Source organism: Zonotrichia albicollis, chromosome 4 (assembly GCF_047830755.1).
Source record: "Zonotrichia albicollis isolate bZonAlb1 chromosome 4, bZonAlb1.hap1, whole genome shotgun sequence".
Lineage (NCBI taxonomy): Eukaryota > Metazoa > Chordata > Aves > Passeriformes > Passerellidae > Zonotrichia > Zonotrichia albicollis.
Genome location: NC_133822.1, coordinates 65,773,715 through 65,801,419, shown reverse-complemented (window position 1 = coordinate 65,801,419; position 27,705 = coordinate 65,773,715). Strand labels below are relative to the sequence as shown.

The 27,705-nt window shown below is 38.7% G+C and overlaps 2 protein-coding genes across 4 annotated transcripts in view; one reads left to right on the top strand and one right to left on the bottom strand.

Moving 5' to 3' along the window:
- Positions 1-13,700, top strand: part of ZBED4 (zinc finger BED-type containing 4) — a 33,450-nt gene extending 19,750 nt beyond the window's left edge. Inside the window, exon 2 of the mRNA XM_074540004.1 lies at positions 900-13,700. Coding sequence (XP_074396105.1) covers positions 1,297-4,815 — 3,519 coding nt within the window. The 5' untranslated portion in view covers positions 900-1,296 and the 3' untranslated portion in view covers positions 4,816-13,700. The remainder of the gene's footprint in view (positions 1-899) is intronic.
- Positions 12,444-27,692, bottom strand: ALG12 (ALG12 alpha-1,6-mannosyltransferase). Of its 3 annotated transcripts, none has more exons than XM_074540006.1 (10): positions 27,413-27,692; positions 23,506-23,704; positions 23,228-23,360; positions 22,536-22,709; positions 20,995-21,189; positions 19,563-19,666; positions 18,896-19,119; positions 18,002-18,171; positions 17,739-17,814; positions 12,444-13,757 (listed from the first exon to the last, which is right to left on the bottom strand). In XM_074540006.1, exons 2-10 carry the CDS (start codon positions 23,668-23,670, stop codon positions 13,526-13,528), a joined length of 1,473 nt encoding a protein of 490 aa, XP_074396107.1. In that variant the 5' UTR covers positions 23,671-23,704; positions 27,413-27,692; the 3' UTR covers positions 12,444-13,525. The 3 variants fall into 3 exon arrangements, with proteins under 3 accessions (XP_074396107.1, XP_074396106.1, XP_074396108.1); XM_074540005.1 differs by having other exon boundaries at positions 23,506-23,695; XM_074540007.1 differs by lacking the exon at positions 27,413-27,692 and having other exon boundaries at positions 23,228-23,376; positions 23,506-23,689.
- Between the last annotated feature and the right edge of the window lie 13 nt (positions 27,693-27,705).

Genomic DNA, 27,705 nt, shown 5'->3' with positions numbered 1-27,705 from the left:
AAACCTACTCTTTGTACTGGAATTGGTAGTGAATAATCTTAACTCTCAACTGAAATTAGCTGTCTTGTTGTAAAGGGGCTTTCTAGTGCAACCTTTGGGCATGTGAGGGACTTGAGCTGGCAGTGCAGCACTAGGCACCAGCATATGCAGCTCTGTGTGTCTTTGCTTCTGAGTGATGTTGTTCTTCCACTTTTGGAAGACCTCTGTCTGTATGGCATTTATACAGCTCCGTTGTCCTAAATTAAACTTTTCAGTTTTTAATCAGGAAACTTTAAAAGTAGCTTGTTTCTATAGCATATTTTTGTCTGGCAGTATTATTGCATGAACACAAATGTGTGGCTATGGTCAGAAGCAGAATGATTAGTGTGACAATGCTGAACAACCTTACAGAAGTTACTTGTTTTCTTTTTAAAGACTGCTGTCAGTAATGGTGGGCTCACATGTACAGGACTGTGATACAACATTTGAATTTAAGGACATATTTCTGTGTTAACGTAATTAAATGCCTGCTTGTGTTCGTATATATCAGTAGATGTAGACACCTATGCAGTATTTTGGTTTAGATGTGTATGTACTTTGGAATATGTGTGCGTGCAGTGGTTGAATGATGATGTAGGATAGGCACAGGTATGTGCGAGCAAATATGAAAGTGATGCTTGGACTCTTTTTGTCAAAGGTAAACCAAAGCTGCATATGTAGACATATTTTGCCACAATAAATGTATCGAATAAATGTTGGACTTTTTCCTTTTTTTTTCAATAGTACATTGAATTGTTTTTATCTCAAAAGAGAAAAAAAATTAAAACATGCAGAATACCTAGTCCCTGCTTTAATGTCACTTTTACTGTAGTTCTTCCTTAGTCAATTTTGTCTTCTGATTTTATTTTTTTTTTTTGTAGATGGTGTAAAAGAATCTCAGTTGCCCAATCAAGATGAACAGAATGGCTTTCTTCAGCAAGAAAATAGAACATCCATTTTTAGAATTATATCTACAACATGAAGCATTTAGCAGTAGCTGTCTTTGAGAACATTCATCTATGACCTGAAATGTCCTGATCCTGGGAAAAAAAATGGGATTCCATTAATTAAGTCTATAATTTTTAAATGCATTTTCATCACTAATTATATTTGCTTATGCACAACACAGAATTCATAAACCAGAGATTATTTTAACACATGCACACATTTTGTTTTACATTCAGTATACAAGATACATCATTTTAATCAAATTTTAAATAATCTTTTAAATTATCTATATTTATTAATAAATGAAGTCTTGGCAAGAATTTGTCATCCATGGACATGAGTAAAGCAGATTGCCCCGGAATGGATGATACTTTTGTGTTGGGTAAAATCAATAACTTGAAAGTAGAGCAAGAAGACAACAGCATTAACTGTACTCTTGAAAGAACGGATATAAAGTCAGAACAAGATGATTTCAAACATGCAGACAGTAGTGATGAACAGGAAGACAAAGAAAAGAACTTCATTACAAACAACTCTGGCAAATATTTGTCTACAGAAAATGAAGATGATTATGGATCTCTTTTTTCTCAGTATAGTAATACGCTGTATGATGTAGCAATGGAAGCTGTGACACAAAGCCTCCTTTCTAGCAGAAACATAAGCTCCAGAAAAAAGTCACCTGCTTGGAACCATTTTTTTATATCTCCTAGAGATAGCACTAAAGCAATATGTATGTACTGTATGAAAGAATTTAGCAGGGGTAAAAATGAAAAGGACCTGAGTACAAGTTGTCTCATGAGACACGTGAGGAGAGCACATCCCACTGTACTAATTCAAGAAAATGGAACTATGCCAGGTATATCTTCCTTTTCTTCATCTACATTATTGCTGCCACCTCAGTCTGCAGATGTTGGAGATCTGAGTTCTATGTTATCCCCCATAAAACTGGTCAAGAAAATGGCTTCTAAAATACCATCTCCAGATCGAATAATTGAGGAATCTGTTTCTATTGTTTCTTCTGAAGAAATATCAGACCTCTCAGTCTCTGAAAAGTGCAGCAAAGAAGAAGTCATGGTTGGTTCATCTCCACAGCAAGCCAACAACCAATATGATGACACTGTTGAGAATGTAGCAGAAAAAACAGTTGTAATTCCAAAGAGTGCATCGGGTTCTAGAAGGAGATCCGCTGTCTGGAAACACTTCTATTTGTCACCTCTAGATAATTCTAAAGCTGTTTGCATCCACTGCATGAATGAATTCAGTAGAGGAAAAAATGGAAAAGACCTAGGAACGAGTTGTTTAATAAGACACATGTGGAGAGCCCATCGTTCCATTGTCCTGCAAGAGAATGGGGGTGGTACCAGCATACCACCTCTCTACACTGCACCTCCTACTCTCTTGCCTTCTTTACTACCATCAGACAGTGATCTGAATTCTATGTCATCCTCTCCTGGAAAACTAATGAAAGAACCAACTTCTGTTTCCTCTTCTCCAGACAGAATCTCCGAGGAGATCCATACTAATCTCACTACGGGAGATACTCTAGTGGAAGACTCAATGCTGTCATCCTCTGATGATATAGGGGAAGTCTCCTTTGTTTCATCTCCTGAAAAACAGTGTGAGGGATTAGGTCCACTAATATTTGAACCTACTGCTGTGTTTCAGCAAAATAAAAGGATTATGAAAAGGCTTAAGTCAGAAGTCTGGCACCATTTTTCACTCTCACCTGCAGACAGTCTAAAAGCAGTATGCAGATACTGCAGTTGTATGATAAGTCGTGGTAAGAAAGGAGATGTGGGCACAAGCTGCTTAATGAGACACCTATATAGACGCCATCCTGATGTAATTGGAAACCAAAAGAGCTTTCTTGATGTGAGTTTGGCAAATTCACCTTATGCCACTTTGGCTTCTGCAGAATGTTCATCCTCAAAGTTGACTGACTTGCCTACAATGGTTACACATGATAATCAAATTATATTTCCTGTTAATAGTAAGAAGACCTCAAAACTGTGGAATCACTTTTCAATTTGTTCTGCAGATTCAACAAAAGTAATATGTACACACTGTGGACGTATAATAAGTAGGGGGAAAAAGCCAACAAACCTAGGCACAAGTTGCCTTCTAAGACATTTGCAGCGGTTCCATAACAATGTTTTGAAAACTGATGTCCAAGAGACAGTGTTATCCTCATCTACGGATAATCACATGCCACTCCGCACAGAATTACTAGGATCTTCAAATTTTGATGAAACCAATGAAAAGTTTTGTGACTCTCATCCAGTTGCCAAAAAAATCACAAGTCTTGTAGCTGAAATGATTGCACTTGACCTTCAGCCATATTCTTTTGTAGACAACATTGGCTTTAACAGGCTGCTTGAATATTTGCAACCTCAGTATTCTTTACCTTCTCCATCTTACTTTTCTAGGACAGCAATTCCAGATATGTATGATAACGTAAAACAAATAATTATTTCACATCTTAAAGAAGCTGAAAGTGGAGTGATCCATTTTACATCTGGAATATGGATGAGCAACCAAACACGAGAATATCTAACCCTGACTGCTCACTGGGTAACATTTGAGTCTTCATTTCGACCACAGTGTGAGGATTACCATTGTTCAGCACTATTAAATGTATCACAGATCGACTGCGACTACAATGGAATCAGTATTCAAAAGCAGCTAGAATACTGGTGGGAAACGTGGATTACTTCAATTGGACTTCAGATTGGGATTACTGTTACTGATAATCAGAGCATAGAGAAAACTTTAAATGAAGGTGATCACTCAAGTGTACAATGTTTTAGTCACACTGTTAATGTAATTGTAAATGAGGCTATTAAAAGCCAGAGAATGGTTCAGAATTTGCTTAGTATTGCAAGGAAGATCTGTGAACGCGTCCATCGGTCAGCAAAGGCAAAAGAGAAGTTAGCTGAGCTGCAGAAAGAGTATGAGTTGCCTCAGCATCAGCTAATACAAGATGTTCCATCCAAGTGGAATACATCGTTCCATATGCTTGAACGCCTTATTGAACAGAAAAGAGCAATTGATGAAATGTCGATAGAGTGCAGCTTCCGGGAGCTGATAAGTTGTGATCAGTGGGAAGTCATGCAGTCAGTGTGTCACGCACTCAAACCTTTCGAAGCTGCAAGTAGGGAGATGAGTACACACATGTCTACTCTAAGCCAAGTGATTCCAATGATTCATATACTTAACAGGAAAATAGAAATGCTTTTTGAGGAAACTATGGGCATAGATACTATGCTGAAATCTTTGAAAGAAGCTATGGTGAGCAGATTGTCCTCCACACTTCATGATCCAAGGTACATTTTTGCTACACTTCTGGATCCCCGGTATAAAACATCGTTATTTACAGAAGAGGAGGCTGAACAATATAAACAAGACTTAATCAGGGAGCTGGAAATAATGAGTTCTACCTCAGATGATGATAAACCTGTTTCCAATGGATGTGATATAGGTTCACCATCTACAAATTCTTATGGGGAAGATAATCTCTGGTCACTCATGGGTGACATGAAGAAAACAAAAGACCTGAAAGAGAGAGCAAAGTTACCAGAGGAAATGGTGCTTTCTTATTTGGAGGAAGAAGTGCTTGAGCATAACTGTGATCCTCTAACTTACTGGAACTTTAAAAAGTCATCTTGGCCAGTACTGTCAAAATTGGCTGTCAGGTTCTTGGGTTGTCCACCAAGCATTGTTCCTTCAGAGAGATTGTTTAATACATCCAATGAAAGCAACAACTTTAGTCAGTCAAGGTTAATGATTGAACACTTTGAAAAGCTTATCTTTTTGAAAGTGAATCTTCCTTTAATATACTTCCAGTATTGAAACTAATGAACAAACTGCTAGACTAAATCTATTGTTGCTCACTGGATATTAATATCTATAACTTGGATTTTTAAATTGCTCCAGTAGGGGCCATGTATGACATCTAATCAGTGACTATAATTCCAAATTTTAGATTAATTTTTTTCAGCTTTCAATATGTCTACATGTGCCTTATTCATAGTACTTCAGGCCAGATATTGTATATATGTTTTTTAAAAGTTCACACTAGAGATAGCCTGTCTCGTCAAATTATACAAAATTATGTAGGTTTTAATCCATAATTGTAAATGAACTTTAAAAAGCGCAGTCATTTGTTTTAATAGAATGGCAAAAAAAAAAAAGAAAAAAAAAGATGTAAACAGTTCTATTCTGTAGTTTTTTATTCAATTATTATGTAAAAACCATAAACCAGGTACTGTATTTTAGTTGAACATTGCTTTAATTGCAAGAAAACAGGTTTTGTAGTTGTCAAAAGAAAGCTGTACGTGAAAGATGGGGTTCAAGCTGTCTTTTTATCATATGATGTTTTTAACTGCAAGCCCTAAAGTACTTAAAGGATTAAGAAGTTATTGAGGAAGATGTGTTTACAGGAGACTGTTGACTTAATATCTGACAATAAATCTTAAATTTAACATGAGATGGAACGTCACTTATACAGCAATCGGTAGTAAAACTTCCCATTCTGGGTTCTCCTGTTCAGGCTTTACATTTTAAGTGAATTACAGAAATATTCTGGGTATTTATAAAAGGTCTTTGGAAGTTCTCTCAAAGTTTGTGAATTAATGCTTGTTATTTAATGCTGTGTACAAAAAAGGCAAGAAACTTACCAGGAAGACTCTAAATGTCATTCTGAAGCCTTTTCTAATCTTTAGTGCATCAAAACTATAAGGTCCCTATTGTAAAAATTGAGCCCTTACTCCTAATGTAATTTCAATTGTGTAGAACAGCCTTTCTTAAAGCTCCTAGTACAGAAATAACTGATCTTCTGGTTTTCAGTAATAGCCTTATGGATATGGTGCACTGCTTAGAACTATATGTAGTAGGGTTGATTCCTGACTGTTGGTGTCCATCAGGCAAGTGGGATATAAAGCCCTTAAAGTTTCAAATAAGGTGGAAAAAATAGCCAGCATTTTAATTTGAAAGGAACATTCTCCTTAGTTTTTCTCTAGAAAGACTTATCTTTTAATTTCAGTTTTCATTGAATACATTTCTGGGAAACAAGTCATCATTTGCCTATGACCTTTTAGAAAAGTTGTAGCTTTGTTAAAATACTCTACCTATGCCTAATCTAATTTTGCATTTACTATGTTTTAGTGTATTTATAAATGGTGAACTCAGTTTCTGAAATTAAACATTTTATTTGCAATTTTCCAGTGGTAGTCAACACTGCCTTTTATTTTCAGATGGATTTAAGACAACCATTGACTAAAAATGAATTCAAACAATTGTAATCATAAATGTACCACAGAACAAGTTATTTGAAAAGACAGGTTTTCCATTTAGCTCTTTGGACTTGAGCCTGGATTCTGCTTCTTTTCATTTTCCAAAACTGTTTTAACTTCAGGAACATTGGTTGAATTACTTCCCAAGTGGTTCTGGTTTCCATGTGTTGTTTCTCTAAACATTTTACAGTTTCAGGTATTTCAAGTGTTATTCCATCATGTTATGTTTATATCTATACAATTTAAGTAAATGACTACGTAGTGCACTTGGGAAAGACTAATACTGCTTTTTTCCCTGCAGTATTTTAAAAGATGATGTTTACTTCTATCAACAGCCAGCATCTCTTTGTTCTTCTAGAGTTAAATGAGAACAGCACACATTTTTCCTGCAGTAATAAAACAATTTGGTCTAGTTTATATGTAGCTGGAAGTAGGTGAGTTTGAAGCAGCTTATTGGGAAACATGTTTAAATGGTTACTGGTTAATTATTATCTCAGTTTTTTTCTTCTACATTTTAACTGTGAATATAACCTTGACCCGTGTAGAGGAGATTTTTAATCTCTCCAAACCAGTGGAGAGAGGATAAAAAACCGTTTTTCTTTATAAACAAGTGATACAATTTTCACTCAAGGCTTGAACATAAATACAGGCTATGACTTGAAGCATTGTGGAGTCACATCAAACAAGGAGGAATGCTGGCAGTGAACAAGCTCACCTGAAAATCAGCTCTCTGGACTCAAGAATCTTGGCTCCTCTGAAGGGAGTCTTTGCTGTAGCTCCTATCAAACTCCCTGTGTGGAGAGTTGTAGTGATGGCATTTTGTAGTCCAAAATCTGCTTCTTAGTCATACAGATAATTAATTGTATAGTCATGCTTTTTGTCAAAACATCCTGAGAACACAAGAACTAGTCACTATTTTTAAAAGTAAAATTTCATCAAGTTAGGCTATTTATACCCGCGATTTCCCTTTTTCATTTTGGTTCCATTTGGATTTTTAAAGGGTTTAGTTCCTAAGACCACACTGTTTCAGTGTCAGCTTGGTAAGAATGAATTAAAGACTTATGTTAGAATTTTTAAGATAATATGCAGGCCCAAAAGACCTTAAAATTGAAGCACTTAATTCTTAAATAAAAATAAGGGAAACTGAGAACATAAAGCTGCTGTTTTCAGTTGTAAGCCTTGATCCTTATATAGGAGTTACAGGAGCATGTCCTTCAGATCAGGCATTGCTGCCTGTCAGAAAAGAATGATTCCAAAAGAAGGGCTGAAAGCTTTCATTGAAGCTTGAGGTAAGTTATTGAGTGACTGTGTTTTATGTTGGGTTTGCCTTATTAGTTTTAATACAAATTCTCAGTGATTGCTAAAATTTTAGGGTTTTACAACCTTTCTCATATTTGTAATAGAGAAGACCCCCCCAAAATTTAAAAAATTTTAAAAAGCAATTTTTACAGTGCTTACCCTTAGACTGACAAAGCTGTAAATAGTGGGAGTTCTCATCAGCCTGAGATTGTGCTGCACCAATCCCTGTGGCAGCAGACAGTTCTCTGATGCATAACATGGTGACCCTGCCACAGTGATACTTAAACAGATACTTTCAGTACATTAGCAACTTCAGAAATAAATGTAGTAAGCAGACTTTTTTTCAGTGTTAGCATTGAAAGTAAAGTGTAGATGATACTTGGTCATCATAAAAATCTTAAAGCTTTTGCTCCTTTTAAAAGTAGGCAGGTGTGGCAACTATACACAAAAATACTTTGTAGTAATAAAGGTAGGAAGGGGAAGAAGTTGAGATCTGCAACAGCCTTTTCAAAGAACTCAGGTCTTGTGAAGGGTATATAATGGAAAGTATCTATTGAGATGTATATTATGCTTCAGAAACCTAAGATAATGCTTCCCCCACATTTGCTTCTTTGTATATGGGGCCTCTTTCCCTGCTCACCAAGTCCAAGGGAAGAAAACACGTTTGCAGAATTTAGTCAGTGAGCATTTACTACCAATACCCCTTGCTTCTCAAAAGTAGCTTCTGAATTTATGAAGAACTGAAATCTCAACTAGAGCAGTGTCAAGACCACGTAAGGATGTAACTGATTGAATTGGTGACAGCTCAGAGTAGGTGTTTACAGTTTCTGAGATTTCTCCCTTAAAGTAGCTTTTTTTTCCTGCCATTATTCAGACCTGACCATATTAAATTTTCATTTCATTACCTCCAAACATAGGAAAACTAAATACACACAGACACACACATATATATAATATACAATTATTTCTAGATTTAGATTACTTAGATTTTATAAACTAAGCATTTTACTGTTACACAAACATATTCATCTTTTATTTTATTCTTAGCAACAAGAAACAGTGATTCTTTACCTTCTTGGTTTCATTGCAAAGCGGACCCAAAAGTGATTTCATAAAATGAGTATGCCAACCAGAAATAGTAACCAGGGTGATGTCCCCATCTCAGGTATCAACTTGGGTTCTAAGGACTGGATCTTTGCTTAAGCTGTCCCCGACTCTTTTATTTAATCTATGAACCAATGCCTTCTTCCAGCTTCCTAAGTTGGCAGTTTTAAAGGAAAAGGTGGATTCCATTTCGGGCAGCATTTTTACCTTATACTTGGCACAAACTGATGAAGCCTTGGTACAGAACCACGGGCAGCTGTAGCTGAAATAAAGCAGAATTGGTGAAAGACTGCCCATAACAGTAAGACGTAGAATTTCAAAAGAAACACTGGCTTCCCTTTCTATCATAAAGGTCTGAAATAATCAACCAAAAAGTAGTTGTAGTTGCTCATGGTTATCTAAAGAGCTGATCTAAAATAAGTAGCTGCATACAAAATGGACCAGTTACACTTTGAAATCCTACACATATAAATAGGAAATGAAGAAAACCTTTATAGAGAGATTTGTTATTTAGCATAAGGAATTTTTGCAAATATCCTTTTAATCTTTGGTGTCGTGTTAAGCAGATAGTGATGCATTTCATGTCTCACTGTTTAACAGCCTCTTAACATTAGTTTTGGCATAGTTGAGACTAATTATGTAAGCAGCTCACTGAGACAGTTGTGGCTAAGAACTCTTGCTTACATCAATGATAAGCTCAGCTTGATGAAAAGTTTTCTTTTCTTGCAAACAGAAAGTGAAGTCACTTGTACAAGAAGGAGCCTTCGAATGCTACGAAGGAATGCTCTTTGAGGGTGGTGCTAGAATGGGAGTATATAAGTCTGAGCACTTGTAGTAAAGGCAAGCAACATTAGGCTATGATTTCTGGAATTTCTGTGTAAGTTACTAAAAAATGCTGTCAGATGCAAGGGAAACACTCTCTCTTGCATTGAAATTGATACAGCAAACCAATGCTAAGAACTCATATCCATTTCCAAGTTTCTTAACATTAGAATAACTAGAAATATCCAGGAAAATAAGAATGGTCCTGGAACAACTGTAACTGCAGGAGCAGCAGCACAATCTCAAACTTTGTTCTGAATGTGTAACCTGTCTCACTAAGGGGATGTGTGAAACGGCCAGGGAGCAAGAAAAAGGAGTGTGCTCAGTGTTTCAGAATGCACTGCACAAATAGATTGCATTGAGGTTGTGTTCTGATGGATGAACAAGGTTACAACCTGAGATGTGCTCTGTTTTTCCCTCAGTGGTGGCAGAAAAATGTATTTGATGTCAGATCCAATACAACCATTCTCCATGTCTCCTCACCCCAATTTAGATCAAGAGAAAAGACCCATAGCAAGTACTTAGGGCAGGTGTGAGATCAATATAGTCTGATTTTTTCCAGCTCTTGATATTAGAGACTTTGTGAACTGGAAGTTGCTCCTTGATCTTTAGTTATTTTGATTCTTGATGCAAGTCATCTGTTCGCCTTTATTTTGAAGCAGCTTTTACTTTCAGCTTCCAGAAACGTCCTCTATTGGCAAGTTCCACAACATTTTTTTCATGCAATTACTTTATTTAGTTTTATAACAAGAATGTCCTACATCTCGGGCTGTAAGATACTGATTATTCACCTTCTTCAAGTGAAATGGCATGGTGACATATTTTTGTCCAAATAATCTGTTGGACTTTTTACAGGAACAAGCATTGCTTCCAAGAAATTAAGTCAAACTTAAAGAGCAATGTATGATGCTACACAACATTTGACCCTGGGGGAGTTTAAACAACACACCCTGAAATAAATCTCATTCTGTATCAGCATTATAGATTAACTGTACTATCTGTCTTTATGCTTTATTCAGGTTAATTCAACCTTCAGTTAATTCAACATACTCACCTTATTTCTGTTTTTGTTAAGAAAAGCTGAATTTTATTGTAATCAGTCAAAAGGTATTTTTCTTTTAAGAACTTAAATAAGCATGAGAAATTTATTACTTTAAAGTCCCTTCAAAAATCCCAAGTGTTCAGTCACTGTCCTCCTACCTGCCCCATTCATTCTGTAACCTGATGCTTCCTCCTAATGCAGTCACCCAAATGCAGAACTTGTACTACCTCAATTCCAAGTTTGTAGAAGGAGCAGGAGACTTCCTTTATGCCTTGTTGTATTTAGGGGAACTTAAACTCACTTTTTTCTTACACACAAGTACTCTGAATATTAATTTATATGAAAGAAGAAAATAAGCTCTGTTGTTCCTGTGGAGCTAAAGAAAGGCAACACAAGAGATGTTGGAGACGAGAAAATTAATTTAAGGAGAGAGGGCTTTAGTTTCTGTTGCATGGATTGCTTGTTTTATTCAAGCAGCCTTTAGGGAAAAACTGCAGTAATCTTCATCCCAGTTTGCCAGCTGCCCCTGCTTATTCCAAGTGATGGCCTGTGTCTGAGGCAGTTACCCATAGAATCATAGCTAGAAAGGAATACATGAGTTGGAAAGGACACACAAGGATCATGAAAGTTCACTCCTGGTCCTGCACAGGACATCTCCAAGAGACACACCATGTGTCTGAGAGTGCTGTCCAAACACTCCTTGAGCTCTGTCAGGCTTGGTGCTGTGACCACTTCCCTGGGCTGCCTGTTCAGTGCCCAGCCACCATTTGGGTGAAGAACCTTTTCCTATTATCCAACTTACACCTGCCCTGACACATGCTGTTTCAGAGGTCATACAGCCACAGGTACTGTGCTGCTCCATGCACTGCCTGGGTCACAATCTACCCCTTTTAGCTACAACACCAAAGTTACAGACTTCCAAATTAAGCACTTTCAATAACCACACATGGAGGACTAGATGTAACAGGACACAAATAAACTTCAGACACTCTTCAAAACTGCAATCCAGTATCTCTTTCCTGTTTCCTTGTATGTATTTTATCTTTCTCTAAACAGAGTAAAAGCCCAGTTTGAGCTGATTGCTTCTATTTCCATGGGTGATGAGGCTGTGAACAGTAGTAAATCTGAGCTCCACAGCTGAACACCATCACTGGTTTCAGTCCCACAGGTAGCACCCACACACCAAAGTCTGTGGAAAGATTCTATGATGTGAGTATGAAATTCAGCAAGATGAAACTCTTCAAATGCCTCATGTGTGCATTTTCAGTGCTACTTCAGACAACAGCTTGAGATGCAAGCACAGTGGCCCTAGGTTTTTTCTCTGTAGGTGACAGAAGCAAGTTCCTGCAGAGATTCTGACAGCCAGGGATTTGGAAAGCTGGAGCAACCACACAGACATTTGTATACACCTGGGCAGGATAAATTTTAGTTTGGGTTCTTGAGTTGTGGATTCCATGTGGGGGAGGTTACATGAAGTAAATTATTAGCCTTAACATGAAGGCCTACCTACATCCTTAAAAGTTTTCCTTTGTGTGGTTCCAAATGTGCAGCGATTTGCACATGTATTTCCTTCTGTCTCTAGTGAATTGTTTGATGTTCAAACTGGCTCTGGAGGAAGCTAGGTTTTCTTCCAAAGACAAGTCAAATAGATAATACTTGAATGATTTAAATTTCAAGAGCGGCCAGAGACTGGACCAACAAGTTCTGCAGGTTGCTTTTGCCAGATCTGCTCAGGCCAAGGAAGCCTGGGCAACAACAGCCACCCTCGAGGGAGCAGGCCCCACCCCACCAGATCAGTTCCACTGATACATAATCTAGACTACAAAAAGAAAACATGGTCCTAAAAACTGAAACTACACAGGTAAAGGTAGTTCCTGAATCAAGCAAATTTAAGAATAAAAAGAAAACAAACAAACCAAAAAAAAACCAAACCACTTTATTCCATAATTATATTTTACTCAAGTTTTCAGTCAGCAAGGAATAGTTTTCTGCCCATGATACTTTCAACGATTCTGACATTTTACACTAATGGAACTTCTGGCATATTACAACTGGCCCTAACCAGAATTCTAACCTTTTTTGCTTGTTCCATTCAGCAATCTATGCAGACATCCTTAACAAAAACATCTAATAAAGAAACTACAGAGCATGCAATCTTACCCTAGTTTATATAATGCAGCACATGGCACATTAGAGTACTCCTTTCCAAACTTAATAAAAAAAAAGGAAAACAGCACGTATCTTAAAGTGGGCATTTCCATAGGTAATTTTTACACTGAAAATTAAGATACCATTACAGCAGAAGAGGGGAAAAAATATTTTAAAGATTATTTTTCCCAGGAAATCCAAGTTACTGCTTTTTCATGAACTACTGGAATGAAGATAATAATCCTCAGTACTCAAATCTGTTATGGAGCAGTGCTTGTCAAGAGGTCCAACTGCTTTTTAAGTGAATGTTTCATTAGTTTGGTAGCCTACAGGGCACAATTAGGTATTAGGACGAAGCAAGGATGAATATGGCTTTCCTATGTTTATAACACTGTTGGGTTTCACACTGGCAATCTGACAGCTGAGGGGGTTACAATCCTGCAGATACATAAAGTAATACATCTTTGCACACACAGATTACATACCAAATTATTGCCCTAGCACAAACCTGTTGGTTTTGTATCTTATACAGGACAATTAGGACATACCTGTGCTACATGATGAAACAGACTAACAAACCAAGTAGACAGGTTTTACTTAATACCACTAAACTTGTAGGCAACCTCTCTCAAACGTATCTAACAATACAACTCAGCATACTGAGCATATACTGACTAGGAATGCACTGTATTATTTGTAAGAAACAGGACGGAGCTAAATACCAATTGGTACAGAGATTTTCTGTGCCTCTCCACAGAAGCTGAGTTGCAGTGCTGGAATGACAATTTGCTGCTGTCTTATATAGTTCAATCATCAGCAAAAGCACATCAAAAGACTTACTTAAAATTCACAGTCAAGATGATAGAGGAAGTTTTTCCAACAGTACTAATTTTGGTTTCAAGTTTAAAGTAAAAGGAGGTAGTGCAGTAAGGTTCAACCCAATTTTACCGATGCCAGGTATATTTGCCAGTGGCCTGTGGGTTGTCTTGTAATGTGATATTTGAAGAGGATTTGTTTCCATCAGTATGTGTGTGTAAGAAAACATCAACTGGTCTCCTGGTTTAACATCTTCTCTTTTGTCATACCTGTAAAGAACAAAGAAGATTTATTTTTATTCCTTGCTTTACCTATTAAAGATGGCTATTATTGCAGAGGCATCCAAGATGAAACACAAAAATGAACTAACATTCTCAGTTACATCTCCTGATTAAATAGTACTAGAGGAGGAAATAGTATTTTTGAAGAATGTAGGGACTCAGTCATTCCATGCAAGTCTTTCTGCTGCTATTGTGATATAAATCATGACTCCTAGAAAATTTCTTACTAGTTCTCTATTTGAATTCAGTGGAGCAAGGACTCCAAAGCCTAAGATTGTAGGAAACTGGACCAATTTTTAAGTTTTACTCTACAAGAACTGCATTTGGAGAAACGTGGAGGTGGTTTTGTTTTGGTTTGGGTTTTTTCCTCCTTTTTTTTTCTTTGTGGGGTTTTTTAGTCATGCTAAAAAATACCTTATGTGGTACTTAAGCAGAAACCTTTTTCTTCTGGTAGTCATACATTAGAGTAGGAGCCTCAGAGAATAGCAGGGACAAGGCCTCCTTGAATGCTGGAGGAAAGGAGGAGTCTGGCAATTACAGTACTAATTTGGCACTTGTTATTTCTAAGTTCAGTTCCTTAGATCTACTACATGTTTGGGCAGGTCACTCTGGGTCAGCTTTTATAAACTGTTAAAGTACAAGAATACATATAAATTATATATGGAATTTTAAAAAAGTACTGAGTTCTAGGACTATTTATTTTGTACATTTAGGGTTATTTCTTAAAAGGATTTATGCTCAATCTAGCTTTTGGCAGTGATGTGAAAGATCTAGTTTCAGCAGTTTTCATCTGATCTAAGCCCAAAACTGAAGTTCATTATCTCTTAAGAGCTGTATGAGCCCCTTTAATCTTCTAGGAATTGAGACAGATCTCCCTCACTGTCTCATGAGGACATGGTTCTACTTTGCAATAGTTATCTGTTCATTCACTGAGGAGAGTCAGGAGCAATTTATAGCTTAAAGCTTAGCATATTCATACTGGACATGGCAGCCTGTTCAAGTCCTCGATCCACCAACTTCAAAGGAGAAGAAAGAGGCAAGTTCATTCTAAAACACTCCATAACCCACTGTTAGGCTCTGTAACCTCAGTGAAGAGCAGTGCCCCTTCTTCACCTTTTCTGTTCTGTGAACTCTGGGGAGCTCCAAGAGCTCCAGCACTTGGAGTTCCCATTCTTAGGCCCCTGAATCCTTCCATACATTTCAAAGGCATCTTACTTAGGCATATTCATGTGACTTTCCTTGCAAACGTGGACACAGGTAAGGAAGCAGTGCAGTCCCAGCCCTACATACCCTTAAATGCACCAGGATTAAATCCACCCTGCATCTTTGCAGGCCTGGTCTCTCATCTGCCTGAATTCACTGAAAAAAATCTCTACTGATCTGCTGATATTTTTATAATGCTGCCTGACAGGGAAGTCATTAACATTTAAGATATTTGAAGGAAGTACTTTACAGAAAACCAGAGATTTTGTGTGAATTGTTAACTAAAATTTTGGCAACTCAGGAAGGATCCCAGGCTGACAGACTTCATATGTGTCACTAAATACACCATACAATGCAGAATTAGACTGCACACTGAACAGGTGTTTTCTACTTTTAAAACAATTGCATGTTAATTTCACCTGCTATTTCCAAAAATATCACAATACCCCTTAGGTCGGTAGATACATCCAAACTGGCAGAAGGAACAGCATTACTGTGTAACAACCTTACCAACTACTAATTTCACATTTTCTTCATCAGCAAGTAAAAGGCCTTTCATCTGGCTGCATGCATTTCTAAATTTTATTATTTTTAAATACTTAAAGCTTACACAGCATATTTATTCAGGGTTCAAAGAGACTGCACTAATTGAAGATGAGATTGTAACACCTGTTCCTTGTAAGAACCTGCATCAAGCTCCTTTCAATCACCCTTTGAAGAAAAATAATAGATTGCTTGCATTTTTCTTGAGGCAAATAGATCTAATCTGAGCACACTACTGAAAGCTGATAACTTCGAGACACTTTTATTTATGGACTGCAGTTATCTGATGAATCATCAACCTTCTCAGCCACCCCATCCCTAATCTGTTTCCACCTGACATATACTGTCAATGAAGAGGTTAAGTTCGTTTTCACCCATCTGAAAGGATGTCAGTTTCTTGGACAATGAGAAAATGGACAGTTGGTGCCAATAAACTTTGCACTACTGTGCTGTCAGACCAAGTGGCAGAACTGTGTATGATGCTCAGTTGTGGATTTTGTCTGATTTTTTTAATATGAAACTTTATGCTGAATCAGCCCTTCCTTAAGCCTTTGTTTTGCTGAGTACAGTTAAAAGTGATAGAGAAACTGCTCTGTAGCTGTAACACCATGAAACATTTATCAGTGACAGGGATATTATTCATTCACCTTCCAATCCCACCAGGCCTTACAAACCCCAAGCAATCCAACACTCACCAACTCAAAAAGCTCATTGGAATAAAGCACTACTGAGAGAGGAGAGTTGGATTCAGAGTATTGTGTATTTAAGTACATTTTAAAACCCTGAATATTGAAACATTTTAGCTAGCATGCACATTCTATCCCTTGTACTCTAGCAGCTTAATGTCTCCTCCCAATTAATGGTTTAAGACTTCCTCTAGATTCAGCATACAAAAAACCCATTTGAAATAAACAGTGGATAGGTAATTGTGAAGGCTTTTAACAGTCTGTACCATCATCATGAGAGTGCTTGGAAATAAAAAGGCATAGCAAGATCGATGATTTTTCTAATACCCCTGGAAGCATTCTCCCCTTCTTCTGCTTCACTTCCAAAGTACTTTTATCTCTAAACATACCAGTAATTAAATTATGTTCATCTGATCCTGAATACTATGACTGGGGAAAAAGTCTAAAGTCTATGGTCAGAATACTACTTAAATCAAAATCTGTTTGTGTTGCATTTGTTTGTGCAGTATGAAGGGAGGCTTTGTGTCATCTTCTAACAAATCATTTTCATTATGATAATTTTCATTTAAATTAAAACCTTATGCTTCAGCTGAAGAGGTAGGTTTAAAAATCAGAAAGGTGCCTACTTGTTGGTTTTCATCCTGAAAAGCAAATTATGCCACATCACAATGTCTCCTACTATTCATTCCAATATTCCAACTCTTTTTAAAAAAATGTCCATATATCACTGTTGGTCATAGTAACAAAGCACTCAACAGCCTTTCCTCAGAGCTAATGAATGTGTTCACAGCAGCAACTTCAGTGCCATCTATATGAGGGATGTTCCACATAAAACCAGACTTTCAATATTAAAATGTACACAAGCCTCACATTGCCACACATCATTCAGACAAATAAATATGTACACTGTTCTGCCAAGAAAGCTCTGTTTCACAAGGTCTAGTGGGGTATCAGACCTAGCTGCATTAAACATATTGGCATAAAGTTTGGTAAGCTAACAATTTTTGTGCTGTTTCTGATGTCTTTAGAATACCAGAATTACTAAGGTTGGCAAAGATGTCTAAGAGCATCAAGCCAAATTGTCACCTTTGCACCATCACCACATTCACCATTAAACCATGGCCCCAAGAGCCATATCCAAACTTTTAACACTTCCAGGGATGGTGACTCCACCACTTCCCTGGGCAGCATATTCCAATGCTTGACAACCCTTGCCATGAAGGAATTTTTCCTAGTATCACACCTAAACCTCGCCTGGCACAACTTGAGGCCATTTCCTCTTGTCCTTCAAAATATTCTATGCTATACAGGCAAATCAGAATCAACCAAAACAATGAAAAAACCCTGCAGTGCTTTATTTCTGAAATGGCAGCACTGCAGACATCAAAAATTCCCTGAAGATTAATACTGTTCTTAAGCTGGTTTAATAAGTACGCTGTACCAGAAATTGTGTTTGCAATACTTGTCCCTGTGCATATGCAAAAAAAGAAAAAGCAGGCTACTGGCCTCAGATGAAAATACCTCATTCAGGACATACCTCCAATCAGAATTGATTTCTAGAAACCGAGAAACTCCCGTTTGTGCTGCAGCCACATCAATGTGAACAGAGACATCTACACAAATAAAGAAAATAGAATACAGTTTCAAAATTCTTCCAAGTACACTCTGATTAATAATAAATTAACAAAACATTAACAAAGAAGATGTGTGTGCCTAGTTTGAAGAAGTAGTATGCAATACATGAAAAGATATACTGAAATTAAGATGAGGTGAACATACCTCAAAGCCAGCCTTACATACCTGCTGTTGAAGGTACCAGCTCATGCAACTTCTGAATTGCCACTCCTCCAGGATAATTGAAATGTGAAACATATAAAGATGTTCCTGAATAAACAGCATTGAGTACAAGATGGATTACAATAAAGAATGACCCAAGTTTGTACAGCCAGGATCTCCGGTAGTTATTCAGACTGTTGAGGAAGAGAAAAACAAGGAAGAATAAACTGTTATTTTCTTTCACACTGGTCACTGACTACTGTGACACAATTGTTACAGAAACTCCAATTCCAGATAATAAAGATGAATAGAAATTTTATTAACTCTGTATGGCATATATTTATTACCAATGTCTAGAAGATCAACTTCTAGTGACATTTAAATTAGAATATTCTGATTAATAAAACTAAGACAAACTTATCAATAAAGCTAAGTATTTCTGTGTTTAAAAACTTCAGCTATGAATATATTCACTTTTAGAGAAGTTTAACTCTGAACTTGAATTTGCTTATTCAATATACCCACACAGAAATATTTAACTCCATGTTTCACAAGCCTCGCTTGTGTATTGAACCAACTCTTGAAGTAAACTGTGCTAACAGCTCAGGAGTACTGTGGAATATGTCTTCTTTTCTGGTAAATAAAGTGCATTGTAATAACCTAACAGTAAAATTAGGGCTCTACTCTCAATTCTCCTCCAGACTTCCCAAATAGTCCCACCAAAGCATTTGCTTTTCTGTGTTTCCACTTCTCTCTGCAGTCAAATGGGTACAAAGACCTCGAACTCCTTTCTACAGCACATGAATATTTCAGTATGATCCAGAGGTCAAGATGAAAAAAGTGCATAAAAACAGTACTAATAGTTTTCCTTTTGCATTTTCAGAGGGGAAAAACCAACAAACAGGATTTTGAACTTACATTCGTGAGCACATTTTAGCGGCCACTATGTTGAAAACAGGGAAAGTGTAGATGATGAAACGCAGCTCCTTGTGTGGGAGAAACGAGTACAAGAAAATAAAGCCCAGTGCTGGCAAAAGTAGAATCCGAGTTCTCTTCTCTGTTACCCCTAAAGGTACAAATATTATGCTGCATCCCAAAGCACGAGGCAGGGCTGAATAGAAATACCACAGGAAGGGAGAGGTCTTCAAGGTGAAAAGAGTTAAGGATGCTTTCACTGCTAACAAGTAAAGTAACTGTTCTTTACATTAGTATCCACAAATTTTACAAATATGCAGTATACTTTTTGTATACACATTCTTCCAGCCTTTCATTTTCTGTCTCATCTTTGGAGAACTAAAAGCAGTTGCTTAATTACATTCTCATTACCCAACAGAGACACATCAAATGGCACTAATGATGGGCAACATGAAATACCAAGGAGAAGAAACCTGGCTTTATACTGGTAGAACACAAAGAGGCAAGAAAAAGCAGAGGAGACTTACAATTTTACAAAGGGACAGACACTGTCTCATAAGTTTTAAATAGTGAAAAGCAGAATCTAACACCCTGAGTCTCAGGAGTAAGTCACATCAAGTCTTTGCTTTGGCTGGTAGTGTTCTTTTTCTCTGGATGTTTCAAAGGATACTCCCCAGTTGGAACTTTTGTTTAAAACTGTGTTATACCAGAGCACTTTCCCCTCAGGCCACACAAGCTGCCTCCAAAACAGAGAATCCACAGCAACTGTTAGCCCTAAAAGAATTAAAGAGATACAAATCTGCATGAACTAAAAACCAGGGAAAAGCAAACTAACATATCCAAATAGAACACATACAGCACATTGAGACCAACATAAACTGAAACATGCATTGTAAGCCTCACCCAAAACCACAGAGAAGGCTGAATATGTCTGTTGTGCAGGGAAGGGAAGCACTTCTGAACAGAAGCCTTTAAAGGAGCATGTTAGACATGAATCCAATTGGGATTCACCCCACTCCAATCCCAGGTTTGAAAACAAGGGTTTAATTGAGGTTTGTTTTAGAAAAGCATTAAGAGCATTAAATGTAACCAACGATAAGAAGCTCATGTTAACTTCAAATAGTACTAAATAAATTTTTATTGTAAAGCTACAATTGTTTTTTGTTAAGTTAAAAAAACAATCACAAAGTTTGCTACTATTCATTAGGTGGAGGGACAATAAGGGATGAAAGGAAAAAAAGAAAGCAGCAAAACTGTCAGCCCCATCTCCTCTACACAGCTCTGTGAAAACTGCTCTAGTATTTACAGATTTTGCTCAAATAGGAAAGGGGCATGCCAGTGGTTAATTCCCATTGGGCCTCCAAACTCTTACAACATGAGGTGCCTCCAAATGCACCTGGCATAATTGTTTAGTGTTTCTACTGTGCACTCTGTGCAAGGGACAACACACTGCCAGGGGTCCCCATGACAAACCTGACAACAGGATTTTTAATGAGGGAGGCTGGTGGAGCAGCTTAGAGTGTTTATGTGCATACACACAAGGCCCTCCATGGACGGGTAGAGACAAGGGAAGTTTTCAACCTCTCCAGCACGGAGACCACTTAAGCTGTTAAATTTCATTTAACAGTGGAGTAGAGCTGAACTGCAACTCTCCCCACAACCCTCCTGCTTGGTATCCCTGTCACACAGTTGTATTTTACCCTGGGACTCAGCTTATCACCATGGCAATAGATACTACAAGTGATAATATGCACAAGTAGCTACAGCCAGGTGCCAATTGTATTGAAGTCAACTTGCATATCTCAGCCTCTTTTAAGATCAGGACATTATACTGTAAGCATTTAAAAACAGAGGCCACAGTACCTTTCTCTGCTCTGCACACTTCTATTTCCTCACACTGAAACTTCCAAAGAAACAGAAAATCTCAACATATTAGGAAACAGAATCAAACTAAAACAATAACTCACAACACCCCACTTACCCGCTCTCCACTGCCACCCCCCAAAAAGAACCCTTAAGGGCCTCTCAACAGATGAATCCATGAAAACTCCAGTCTTCTCTTGCACTTAATGCCATTTGCTTTCTCCCAAGCAAACACTTACCCAACCAAAACACTCCAGCAGGAACAGCATGGGAAAGCACCTTGAAAATGGAGATTCTTTTAGTTAATAACGTCACCAGGAGCATGAGGCCCAAGAATATGCAGAGCTCTGATCTGAAGACTATAATTGCCAAAGCTGAGAACCAAATGAATGGCCTTTGCTTCTGCTGTATCCAAAATGTCAATGCCAGGAGCACTGCAAAAAAACCAACAAAACAAACAAAAAAAGCCCAAAACACATCACTCAACATACTGAACTATTTATTTTCTAAAGGGTAACAATCAATGCTATCTTCTTGTTCTTCTAACTTCCCAGCAATCCTCTCTTGGTCTTCCCAGCATTTCTAGCCCAGAAATTCTTCCTTTGTTAGGGAAATGTAATTTGGAATAATGCACTGCTTTATACTGTTGATGCTAAAGTAATCAGGAAAAGTATAACCACAGAAGGAACAAATGGAAACTCTTTCTAGGCAGTGTATTTAATAGCTGTTGGTGGGGGGGGGGAAGAAAAACAAACCTTAAGGGAGTACTAAAAGCTTCTCAAACTACGATTCATAATTATTATTGCTCAATATCAGCTGAGCAGTTTAGTTTATTCTCTTGGCTAAATATATTCTATATTCATGAAAACACAAACCCATTTCAAACACATAAATGAGACTACAGACTACTGCTGAGGGAGAAAGATTTATAAATTAATTCACATGATTAGGTGGGACACAACCCATCTCTACAGATGAAGTTGTCTCCTTTAGCTTAAATCTCGACATAGTAATGTGCTCAGGATCCTAAGGAAAACGTGAAATACTAAGGTACAAAATCATGAAACAACTTGTATTTCTTAATATGCAAAAATTATCTGAGACATTACTAGACACTTTATCTGACAATTCATCTGCTTTTGTTTATCATTTCTCATCTGTACAGGTTCTTTCATCAACCTCACCATGTTATTAGCTAAACAACTTGCACTGAAGCATTTAGTGACTCAGTAAATATCTGTCACATGTGATTAATCTTCCTCTTCATCAGCTCTGGGGGAAAACTGTGTATGTAAAGAAGGGCTTGACATTGGTTTTTTAGGTTTTTTTTTTAATGTAAGTATAGAAATTGCTAAATTTGTACACAGCTTCAGAAGAGGAACGTGAATATGGTGCAGTAGGAGCATCTTCTACAATCCCATTTGAAAGTCCTTTTCTGTGCAGACCAAGTTCACAGGGATTTTTTGAACTGCAGGTATACCTCATCCCTTTTCATAGCTCTATGCTTTATGCATTAGACATGTGAACCCAATCCTCTAGCTAATCAAAGCCATCTGACAAAACCTTCATGCACTCAGATTCAATAAAACTTGATTGAACAGACACCGTAAGCATAAATGGTAAAAAGAGAATGAAATCTCAAGCTTTTTAGTCTTGTTATCACACAAATCAATCAAGTAGATATGTCAATTTGGTCTGACCACACTTTTCCTGTACTTTAACTACTGATACATTTGAAAAGAAGTTTTAAATTTTAAATTTTTTCCTATGAAATACCTACCAAATGGAAGTGCAAACACATTAGGGAGAGTTCTTGTACAGTAAAACATCAAATGAAACTGAGTAACAGTGATGAGACAGAAGATTGATGCTGTAGTTGCTCCAAACTGTTTTCTAACTTCTTTCTGCAGCCTCCATAAGGTGTAAATCACACTGAGCCCCAAACTTCCTCGGACTATCAGGAGAATAAAAACAGGAATCAAAGAGTAGTATCACATGGATCACTGATGAACAGCCATGTTATATAATGTAATGAAAGACATTCTGAAGATTAACACTTAAGATACCACAATATTACTACCTTCAAAGAAACAAAAAGCCAAACAAAATTCCATTTAGTTTATCTGCTCTAATCCACTTTTAACCTGTCTGGTAGTTCTGCACAAACGTCAATGCTTCCATGCCAAAGTTAACAATCCTTTCTGAAGTGTACATGGGGGGGAACTCTCTGAAGAGACTTGAGACACTTGTTTTTTCTACACTGCCTGACATTTGTTAGCAAAGACTTTCTGGGTGCTGTTAGTTACTCCCAAAGAGGGAGCTGAATGGCCATGCTGCCTCAAGTACCACAGCGTGGGTTTTCCTTCCCTGAGGAAAAGAATATCACAATTTAACTATTGGTCCAAATGTAGCAACTATGTTTTAACTGGTGCTCTAATGGGTGACATCTCTGAGGATTCAAAGTTCTCATACCTATCAGCTGGGAATAAAACTTGGACATTCTTAGCACAGAAAGTATGTAGATAGCCGGGCTGGAAAGAGCAGCAATAAAAATTGGTCCAAGGAACGTTCTTGGGACAACTCCAGGAAATTCATGATGGTCATACTGCAAAAAGGAGAATCTACTTAAAATAAGCAAATTAGAAACAGGGGAAAATAAATCATATTCACACCGCATTTATCCTACAGATTCTGCAGGGAACGGCCATCTTTAACACTGTCCAAACATGGAGTTATTATTTTCAATTTACCTTATCCAAGTCCAGCTGGTGGTACACCACATCATGGATAGCTTGTAGGTTAAAGCTTTCCTCCACTTTTGTAAAAGGACAGACAGTTAAATGAACAAAGGCCACCACAATCAGCAGCAGCAGCAATGGGAATGACCGCCCACTTGAGCTCCTCTTCTGAGCCATCCTGGGTTTGAAACTCAGATATATTCTATTATTACTATAAAAAGAAAATAAAATGAAATTATATAAATAACATGGCATGAAGTGGACAACCAGAAAAAAAAGACTGACGGTGCAAGGAAAAATGTATTACAGCAGTCAAAAAGTTCTAACAAAGACTAGTAAGTCAAAAAACCCAGGAAATTTTTTATTAAATTCAATGAATTAAGGTCAAAAATATATTCAGGAGCATTTCATAATTTATGCCACCATCTATAAATATAATTGTTTTAATTTTCACCTACAAAACCTCAAGACAACATGGACCCTACCTAAGAAAGTATATCCCTTTGCATTCCATACTGCCCCGCTGCTGAGTGTCACCTCAGTTGTGTCTGTGATTAGTGGGACACACAGCCTTGTAATCCCCCCTCACTTGAGCTGCACACTGGATTTACAGATGGTCTCTAGAACACTCTCTCGTTTGTTCAGGGCTCCAAAACCAGTGGGAGAGGATCCAGGAGGATGAGAAATTGCTGAGAACAGAGTACTCTGATCTCCAGAGTTTGCCAGCAGCTCGGGCTGGGCTTGGCCAGAGAAGGACAAATCCCCCCTGGCACCCACACGTGTCACCATGGCAAGAGACATTCTGTGCCCCTGCTTCACACTTCCACCCAGAAATGAAGGGCCCTTCTCCCTGGTGCTTCATTTCACAACACTGCTGAGCCATTCTTATGGAAGTATTTATGTTGTATTTTATCATTACAATAAAATCATGTGTCCAGGTGATGCCAGAGCAAATCTATTTTGTGTTCTTTCAATTTAAGCTTCCCAATTTTTTTAAGTTAACAATTTAATAAAAGACAAGAGATTATGTTTTTTCTTGCTCTGTTTTCACAGAAAAAAAATTCTAAACCAGCACTTCTAAGATCCAACTGGGGTTTTGATTAGATGTTTTCTCCTGTGTTTTGGTCTAAATATGTCCATCAAACAGATATAAGATAGTTGGCAGATTTCCTGGGATCACTTAGCAACTGCCTCCTAGAGCTACCTTTTGCTGAACTGATGTTTGTGCTGCTCATTAGTAAAAATGAGCGAGCTCATGTTCCTTGTATTCACAATGAGCACCAATAAATCCTGAAATTTAGGTACTCCCTGTAAATTGCATGTATCTGCATATTATTTTAAACACCTCACTGACTGCATCTCTTTTTCTGATGATTGCTTCTGCTGCAGACTGCAACTGAAGCTCCAAGCCTGAGCTCAAAGAGTGAGGAGCCTGAACAAACCCTTCACCTCTGGAAGTAGGAACAGCCTTTTAAACCTGTAGTAGTATTACTTCTTTACAAGAACGGATAACTGTGGTTTGTGCTGCAAGAGAATCCTTATCCCACAGAGTAGGAAAAGAGGCATGGGACTCACACCTCAAAAAGTGTCTGGCAGGAATTAAGTCCCTGCACAGGGCAATTTATGTTGCACAAATTCTTTCTGAATTCTCCCAATAAATGCAGAAGAATTTCATTATTCTGGTCAAACTTAACTGAAGAGATAAATGGACACTGCAGGGTCAATCCACTGCTGCACACAGCAACACTTGAGCAGCTCATGCATCAGGTGAAGCAGCATGGTGACCTGCAAGGTAGGTATTCCTGACTCCAAATTCACAGCTTCTTAACACTGAAGGTATTTTAGGACCCAATAAATCTTTATAAAAGAACCCAAGTGCCAAGAAGCTCTATTTTTATTCATTTTTAACTACATCATCTGCATAACAATGAGCTGTTACCATCCCCTATAAATACTGCACTCATTATCCTCTGACCGATCTACAACACAGCCTGCTCCTGGTATCTTTAGATGATAACCACATGAGTAATCAGTCCCCAGCTTCCTAAATCAGAATGGAAGTGAAGTTACAGAGCCCACACACAGTTTATTACAAGCTTTTTTTTTTTTTTTTAAATCTTGTTGACTCCAATCCTTTTGTATGCCTGAAACAAGTAAGCATGACAGCATACTTATACATCCTGGAGATAATTACATGCATTATAAATACTGAAATTCCCAGAAGGGAAACATGCTAGAAGATAAAAAACCAAAGCATGAAGACAACACCCAGGTTTCTGAGATAAAGCCTAATAAATTCAGTGGTCTTATCAAGAATCAAGATAACTTGCTCTGTTGAAAATTGATGTTGACAAGCATCAAAATTCAAGTGGAATTTACCAAGACAGGTAGACACTGAATTTGATGATTAAAATAAATTTGCTATATAAAGGCAAATACTTGCAATTACAGTTTTTTATTTTTTAAATGCCAAAACCACAGAAACAGCTTTTCAGTTAATAATTTAATAATGAAGCTTAGAGGATAATCAGAAGCAATACGCATAGGTTTGTCCATTGATTACATTCTGGCAACTTCAGAAGAATCCTCTTCAGGCCCCTACAACAGAGCTGGCTACACTGACTCCCCCCAGGGAATCTAAATCAAGACTGAATCATACAAGAGCAGGGGTTTTTAACAAAACGGATTCATCTCTTCCTGGGATTAAACTGGGTGGGGGAAAAAATTGGATTTTCATTAAAAAAAAAAAAAAAGGTGAGGAATTTCCATCAAAAATGGTTTGTTTTTGCTTTAGACTTTCTCAATGGAAGTATCATTAGTTCACGTAGATTTTTTACTCTTCCCGTGAAAAACCTACCATATTTAGCTCATTTACGTTGTTCAGACACGCTTCAGAAGAGCTGTGATGGAGTCAGGCAGTCAAATTGTGTTTTAAATCTGTCTGCAGAGTCATTTCACTTCCTCACAGGGAGGAATCTAAGCAGAACCACCAAGTGCACCCCAGCATAAGGTCTTCCCTCTTGGCCTCGATCAAGCTTTGGCAAAACCCATTTTGTATTATCTTAAATTTCCATGGTTTTTTCCCTATGTTTTAATAGCTCTTCCAAGTTTGATCTAGAGTTAATACCTCAGTGAGGTCAGATTAGTTGCCGGGATTGTTTTTGTTTTCTCTTGTATTAGGAAAAAACTGCAGCTAGTATTTTTATATACACTTCCTCATGAGTTTCGAGACTGGCTAAAAAAAAAAAGAAAATCCAAACAAAAAAAAAAACTAAGAGGGGGAAAAAAAGACGAGAAGGCTGAGGCAGGAAATACAGTGTGGGACGCTACCAGACACAAAGCTACGACGAGGCGATAGAGAAAGAAATGGCACTCTTGGGGTCGGGGAAGAAACCTGCAGAATGCTCTCGAGTGAAACCTCCCCATATCCAACCCGGCCACCCTCCCCGCGCCCCCATCGCTCCTGGTCCCAGCAGGGGCACACGGACCCCCACCCGCCCAGCCCAGCCCCGCAGGTGAGCGCCGGGGCGGGCTGAAGCGCCGCCCGTGTCCGGTCGCTCATGTGAGGGGGCTCCATGAGGGCTCCGGGCCGAGCCCAACAGCACCCGCCGCTCCTGCAGCCGCCGCGCCCCCGCGGCAGGGCAGGCACCGCGCCCCGCGCACACCCTCAGGATGCGGCTGCCCTGCCCGGCCGCACGCCCTCCCTCCCTCCCTCCCGCCGCGCCACAGCTCCCGCGCCCGGGAGGCGGAGAGCTGGGGCGGCCGCCCAGCAGCACCCGGTGGCGCTCCCGGGAACGCCCTCTGGCCGGGCTGCAGCAGAGGCACGGGCAGCTGGCGGCTCTCCCGCTGCCCCGTCCTTCCCTCCCCGCCTGCCCGCCCCGCCGGCCCGAGCAGCACCCGCCGCCGCTCCCGCACTCACCGCGCGCGCGCCCACGTGGCCGCCCCGCAGAGGGCGCCGGCAGCGCGGGAGCGGCAGCGCCGGCCCCGCGAGCACGTGATCACCTCCCCCGCCGGCCATCTTGGGTGAGGGCAGGGCACGCCCCCGGCAGCAGAAGGTCTCCGAGGCGGCCGCCGAATACAAATGGCGGGCGGCTCTGAAGCCCCTATGGAGCCCGTGCTTGCCCTTTCTTATGATGGCGGCGGAGCTCGCTCCGACATCTCGACCCCGGCCCCCGCCCGTCTCTCAGGGCACGCGGGGGGCTCCCATTGGTC

What these genes read in the sequence shown, in the direction of transcription:
- ALG12 (XM_074540006.1), bottom strand. Translation starts at nt 23,670, where the DNA reads ATGGCTCAGAAGAGGAGCTCAAGTGGGCGGTCATTCCCATTGCTGCTG. An exon ending in GTTTTATTCCCAGCTGATAG is followed by an intron (nt 22,710 to 23,227) that starts GTATGAGAACTT and finishes TTCTCCTGATAG; the next exon opens with TCCGAGGAAGTTTGGGGCTC. An exon ending in GAAATCAATTCTGATTGGAG is followed by an intron (nt 13,758 to 17,738) that starts GTATGTCCTGAA and finishes TGTTCTTTACAG; the next exon opens with GTATGACAAAAGAGAAGATG.